This window comes from Suillus fuscotomentosus, assembly GCF_016647785.1.
Source record: "Suillus fuscotomentosus strain FC203 chromosome Unknown F5891scaffold_67, whole genome shotgun sequence".
NCBI classification, from domain to species: Eukaryota; Fungi; Basidiomycota; class Agaricomycetes; order Boletales; family Suillaceae; genus Suillus; species Suillus fuscotomentosus.
This window is the reverse complement of record NW_024539579.1, coordinates 236,281-243,505: the sequence shown is the minus strand read 5'-3', so window position 1 is coordinate 243,505 and position 7,225 is coordinate 236,281. Positions and strand designations below refer to the sequence as shown.

Genomic DNA, 7,225 nt, shown 5'->3' with positions numbered 1-7,225 from the left:
TCATCAGCAGGTTTCAAACCTGCACTGTCCAAGAGAAACAGATTTTGACTCTGGTGATCACTTGAAAATTTCATCTTTAGTGGGTTTTTGTTAAGACCATGCACAAAGGGTAGGACTGATTCTGAGGGGCTTGGCTTCAGCTCGTGCGCTGCACCTCTTATCTGAGTATGTGCCCTTAATTTCAGATTGGTGTCCGAAGAATGTCCGAAGACATCCGAAGAATGTCCGAAGGTGCAGAAACTTCGGAAGGACTTTCTGGACGGGTGCAAGTAACTTCCGGATGAGTGTGGGAAAGTTCCAGAAATTATAATGAGGTTTTGTTCTAATACAGATACATGTAATGGTTACTTGGGACTTGTCCTGAGTAGATGCAAACAGAGGAGAGGCTGCAAGGACAAAGTCCGAAGCAGAATAGGTCTGGAGGACCGCAGGACCGCAGGAAAGATCTGGATAGACTTTCAGAAACTTCAGATGAGTGGAGGATCGAAGCTCTGGCCTACGGAGAAACTCCCTAGGCTTAAGACAGATAATGACTAAGTTGAAGGACTGGAACTTGATACGAGGATTTAGTGTGAAGACTAGTGCGAGGACTAATATGATATTCAGACTGAGGAACTACAAGACATATACAAGAGTTTATATACTAAGTGACTATCGGAAAGATCAATAAGCAAAGGTCCGAGGCTATGTACAAAGCATAAGCAAAGTTATCAAACATGAGTCGGAGATGAAGCATAGGTTAATGGATCAGTAAGCATACTGGTAGTAAGTATAACTGAGATACCAGAAACAAAGAATACCGGATAGGCTGTGTTAACGTTATATGCACAGGAAATGAATTAAGGAGCTTATCGTATATCAGATAGAAAACGGATCTATACATCGGATCAGATCAGATTGGATATGGTCCAGACAAGATGCGTGGATATGTGAGATATGGTATTAGGGTGATAGGATAAAGGATGAATGATGTAGGCTAGCTGCAAAGGTAAAGGGATCTGGACGTAGATGTGCAGAGGTGCAGGGATCCGGATGGGTAGAGGACTGGAGACATGGATAGGACATCCAAAGGTCCGGATGAGGCATGGGAATATTATCGGATGTAGGTCCGGAATACGGGATATGACAGTTTTGAACCTATGCAGACAGATTTAGATTCTGTTGTATCGACTGCTTTGCTAAGACCAGTGAGATTCACTTCCACTGAACTCATTCAGAAGTGAACCCTCAAGGCACATTTATCTGCATTTTGTCAGTTCTTAAATCACATGGTCGCTGTTGATTCTTTTATCCTGCTTTTATTGCAAAAGATATCAGACTTCCTCTGGGACTCTTGACCTCTTGACCTGTTTATCTAGCAATTGCTCTGAAAAAGTGCAGATGACAGACCACCATGGTGTAGAGACTGACATCTCTGTGGCCTCATAGAGGTCTTATTCCCTAATGTTCCAATCACCTTTCAAGTACAGCGCAACTCATATCTCATTTCCATGCTCTTGGCACTTCATCGGCCACCTGCACATACAAGCGCTTCTGATGCGCATCAGCACATGCATCCTCAGTTCCATCACTTGTCCTCCATCTATCCATTCCATGTCTGTTCAGTTCGTTGGTGCATATTCTTATCATATTTCTGTTTATTCTGACATATCTCTGGCACTTGCATATGTTGTGTTATGGACCCTTATATTACATGCTATCATGTACTCGCTTCACTTTAGCACTACTTGGATAGAATATATATACTCCTGTCTCGCTGTATGATGATTATCTTTTTCTCCCACACATCATTGGAGTCTAGGTCTAAATTCTCCATAATAAACCACCGACCGACACTAAGCACCTGAATATATATATATGAGCGCCAGTTGTGCATCTCACTAGAACCTCTGTTTACTTGTCTTTTAATTTAGTTAGAGTTGCTGCACTCCAACCACCCAATGAGCGCTATTACACTTCATCGCTCAGCAGTGCTTCACAGTGCTCTCACTCTTTTGCATGCCTTACCAGGCTCGACTAAACCGGTTGAGTGTTTTCCCTCCATTATATACATAGAGGAACCTTCTCAGTAGCAATCCCCTTGGGCCGACATTAGCTCATGCACAGAGGACCATCTGAGTGTATCTCATATCACCCATTTACCTATCCTTCACATTCCTCATCTACAATGGTAAGTCCATGAGTGAAAACTGACAATGAAAGGATTACACAGTGTATTTTTGACACAGAGTTTAATATATGAACAAAGTCCAGATGCAAACTCAGAAGGATGAGTACAATAAGAATATAATTCTTTCTAAAGGTTTGGAAAATAAAAAGAGCAGATTACACATTGAACTTTCAAGTTTGATCCTAATAACCTGAGGAATTAGGAAAACATTACAAGTAAAAGGTAATGGTAGACTTGCCTTGCAGATTCACTTCTTAATGGTCTCTTTAAAGATGCATCTAACTGGTGTTAGTCATATATATATCAAGGTGCATTTTCATCAAATAAAAATGTTATCATCAGCAGGTTTCAAACCTGCGCTGTCCAAGAGAAACAGATTTTGACTATGATGATCACTTGATAATTTCATCTTTAGCAGGTTTTGAACCCACACAGACAGATTTGGATTCTGTCACATCAACTGCTTGGCTAAGAACAGTTAGAAGCATCTTTCAAGAAAGCATTTAGATGTGAATTCATAAGGCAAGTCCACTATTCTCTGTTGCTCACAATGTTTTCCCTCAGTTGAACAGATAAATTAAATATAGACTGCAATACAGCACTTTCAAAAGCAAAAGAAGAGTAACATAATGATGAAAGGGTCTCAAACACAGTGCACCTCAACCTTATACATGAGCAAATAGTGGTCAGATGGCGCTTTTGAATTTTTGCCTTGAATCTCAGCCTTTACAGATGTGTATTTCTTCCTTATTACCCAGGTCATTGGGATCAAACTTAAAAGTTTGATATGTCTGCTCTTTTTCTTCAACCAAGTAAAGACCTTTGGAGAAAATTAAATTGCTCTTGTGCTTATCATTCTGAATTTGCATCAAGGATAAAAGAATAAACAGTGACCATGCTATTGAAAGAACTGACAAAATGCAGATAAATGTGCCTTGAGGATTCACTTCTGAATGAGTTCGTTAGAAGTGTATCTCACCGGTCTTAGTCAAGCAGTTCATGTGACAGAATCTAAATCTATCTGTGTGGGTTCAAAACCTACCAAGGATCAAATTTCCAAGTGATTTCCAGAATCAGAATGTATTTCTCTTGGAATGTGCAAGTTTAAAACCTGCCAATGATATCATTTTTATTCTATAAAATCACACCTTGACATTTCCTCATGATTGATATATGTTTTTTTCCTGTTAGAACACACCTTAACATCAACTCATGTATACCTTCCTGAGAGCTTCATATCACTTGTCTTAGCCAAGTAGATGTTGCAACAGAGTCAAAATCTGTTTCTTTTAAACCATGCAGATTCAAAACTTGCTTGCAAAATATTTTGCAGTGTATAGATTCTCAGAGACCCAAGTGCAAGAAAATAGGGGCAGTTAGATATTTTGAAGTATTCATCAAAGTGATATCATTCATGTCTATTTTATCTTTTTCAATGCAGCCCAGGTGTGACTGCTTTATACTAGTTTTGCAGCAGAATGTAGCAAGAATGCTTCTCTTGCATCTATACATTGTGGTCTGTAGATGGCAGTATCCTTCACCATAACATAAAAATACAATGATGAAAATATACCAGCAGTGTTGGATTGGACAATAGATGAACGTGTAATGTAGGGTGCACATAAAAATACAGTGCTTGGTATGGGACAGGGTGTGATTTCATAAAATAAAAATGTCATCATTGGTAGGTTTCAAACCTGCCCAGTCCAAGAGAAACAGATTTTGACTCTGATGATCACTTGCAATTTCATCTTTGACAGGTTTTTAACCTGCACAGACAGATTTGGATTTGGTCGGATTAACTGCTTGGCTAAGACCAATTAGATGTGCTCCCAATGAATCCACTCAGAAGTGAATCCCCAAGGTATATTTATCCTGCATTTTGTCAGTTTTAACATTAATTTCTAACATCCCCCTTGAGTAGTGTTGCTGCGGTTCCGGCTTATGTCTGGCTCTAGCCATGAGCGGAGCTGTAGTTAGTGGAGCTATGTAACTAGTTATAGCTTATGTCATTTATGGTCTGGGCCAGTCCATGGAGCCATGTTTATGGCCTTCAAGCTGGCTCTGGCCATATTTATAAATTACAAGCAATCCAATGATGTGTTGAACATTGTAGCATAAGCTTGACAAGAGGAGGTAGGCATCATTGGATGATAATGCAAATGTATGTATGACCAGTCAGGGCATAAACCTGCTCACCCTTGCATAAGTCATATACATAAATTTTGTTGTCTAATGCACCAATATAAAGGTTCAGCCCATCCGCACTCTATGCGACACATGTTGCTGGACATCTGAGTTCAAACACTACAATGCTGCTCTTCAAACCATCTTTGCCACCCTCCCACACACATACTACAGTTCCATCGTCCGAGGTGGTAGCAATGAGCTTGGATATCTTGCATGGCATTGCTCTTGCATAGCTTTTCGGGAGTGATATAGCAAATGTCGTGTTTTTGCTGGCTTTGAAGGCAACATATGACATCCTGCGAGTTGTCTACAATTCTTAGACAGTCAACATTAATGTGCTTCTCTCGCAAGGATGCCACTTAATTGGCAATGAGTGCAACAAGTGGTAATATGACAAATGTTACTCACTGGGTCCTATCATTCTTACAGACTGCCAGAAGTTGACAACAAAGACTTTTCTCACCACCGGTGGGTGTTACGACGAAGACATTTTTTCCATCCAGTATGGCGTTGATAACTTCAAGTTGGTTTTGCCTAAAGGAAGACAGCCCAAATATGCTCTTCAAGACTGAAACTACCTCAGCATAATAAGGGGTTGATGTATCTGCACAATTGAGCATCAGAGTAGTAGAGGTTAAGGTATCCAGTTGCAATGTTGAGGGCTTGTCAAGGCCAGATCATTGCTGACAGGTACAATTAGGATCTCAGCCAATACAGCAGTATCTTCTGGCTCAAGCGGGGGCCATTGACATCGATACTTTCTGGTTTGAGGACACTTTTAAACTCAGTAGGCACAGACAGCACAAGAATAGATATGGATGGAGCTAAAGCTGGCTCGCTGATAGGGTTGAAGTGAGTCAAGTGTTCTTGGAAAGCTTGAATGTAACCTTTGATGTGAACCCTACATAGATTGAGCAGGGAAGTTCACAAAGTACAGTACACTCACAATTTCGAAAATGTCTAACAGTTTGTTCCTGTGTTCTGATACCAGCAGCTAAAAAGATGGTAAGTTGCACGCAAGAAGTCAAATGGGATGACACTAACCTTGTACAATGCATGCCCACTCTTGATGTCCCAAACACACACCATCCAATCCGCACCACCAACCGCGATCCATTGTCCCCCATCTGTTCTCCAAACCAGCTGAAGCACCTGCGATGTATCCTCATTGGCGAGGGCAAAAATGGGCGTACATCATGAATAATGATATGAGAGGTGAGACACAAGCTCATGGTGGTAGCTAAAAAAAGAGGAGTGAGATAGGGCATGACAGTCATTGTATGGGCAATACCATGTGGAGTCTGGACCAATCAACCAATCGATCAACACAGCCAACTACGAGGGTAGCGAATCTACCACAATGTATGAGACCCACTTGTAGACTGAGGTAGCAGGGAATTGCCAAAGGAGGGGTAGAGTGACACTGAGATGAGTATGATATGATCCACAAGTCAGAAAAGTGTGAGAGAGATCACCAATGAGAGACGCACAATTTTCACAGGTCCAGATCTCATATCAGTGGGTGTTACAATCGCTCTACTTTCTTTACTTCTCACGTATCTGCCATTACGCCTTACATTCTTAGCAGCTTAGCTTTCCTTTCTTGGTCTTACTTCCGTATTCGACCTTTGTACTATTATCTCACCGTAGCCTTGGTCCGTGCGCATATAGTTTCCTATTTAAGCACGTGTACTTTACTTAGAAACGTCACTTCAATCTTACTAGGTTTTACCCTGAAAACTTCCTTCGCTTAAGACCACCAATCTTAAGACGTCTGAACCGATCTCTTTGTCAAAGCACTCCTTTGACTAAAGTCCACGAACCTCTTCTTATCTGAAGAGCTATACAAGATCTCAACAACGTGAACGCTCTGTCGAGCCTTTGTTGTTAAGAACTATCCTAGTTCGTAACAAAAGATTGAAGTCCAGAAAGACACCTATATCCATACGTGTCAAAGAAACTTCGAAACCAGAACAGAAAGATCCTGACTGAGCAAGACAGCTAGTGCAGGCGAAGAAAAAAAGGCGACAACCTGACTTCACTCACCCCTACCTTCCAAGCCCTGAACCTTGGTACTCCTGTACCACCATTGAACATGTCGGCCTCATCCAAGACAACAGAATTCAAGATCAACCATCCTCCTACATTTGATGGCGACAGAGACAAGTCCAAGTCATTCATGCTCTCATGCAATGCTTACATTGATATCAACTCGGAAATCTATAAAACCGACACTCAGAAAGTGATCTTTATCTCCTCGTTCATGAACGAAGGAAATGCTAGGTCATGGAAAGAAGAATTCCTCGCAGAAGCCCAATTCATCGACTCAACGGGACAAAAGAAGGGCTATGGAACCTTGAAAGAGTTTAACGAAAGCTTTGACAAAGCCTTCGGACCGATTGACCCATCCGGGACCGCATTGGCACGACTCCTGGAATTAAAACAAGGCCCAGAAGGCCTGCAGACGTACATTGCAGACTTCAAAAGGTTGCTTGCCCAAGCAAAGATCAAAGAAGAACATATGATGATCTATCATTTCGAAAACGGCCTCAACGGAGGACTTCTAACCAAAATGTTCAACGCGGGAGGGGTACCCAAGAACCTCGATGACTACATCGCTGCGGTAGTCGATCTGGATAATTGCTACGCAAGATTGCTAGCTCGGAGAAGCAGGTTTCCTTCCCGACAAATCCAGAAGAAGAACGGTCGCGGAGATCAAAGATATATCCCAGCCAGAGATAGGGATGCCATGGTTATTGATCGGATCACCGACGAAGCCAAGCAAGAATACATGAGGACAGGAAAATGTTTCAACTGTCACCAGATCGGACATCGGGCACGGGAATGTCCGCAGAAGAAGAAAGC

The 7,225-nt window shown here is 41.7% G+C and overlaps 1 protein-coding gene across 1 annotated transcript; it reads right to left on the bottom strand.

Annotated features, from left to right (window-relative positions):
* Positions 1 to 4,764: 4,764 nt before the first annotated feature.
* Positions 4,765 to 4,980, bottom strand: F5891DRAFT_960224 (uncharacterized protein; the record flags this gene model as incomplete). The annotated part of the gene is made up of 1 exon (XM_041375707.1): positions 4,765 to 4,980. The coding sequence occupies one exon, from the start codon at positions 4,978 to 4,980 to the stop codon at positions 4,765 to 4,767; it is 216 nt and encodes a 71-aa protein (XP_041220972.1).
* Between the last annotated feature and the right edge of the window lie 2,245 nt (positions 4,981 to 7,225).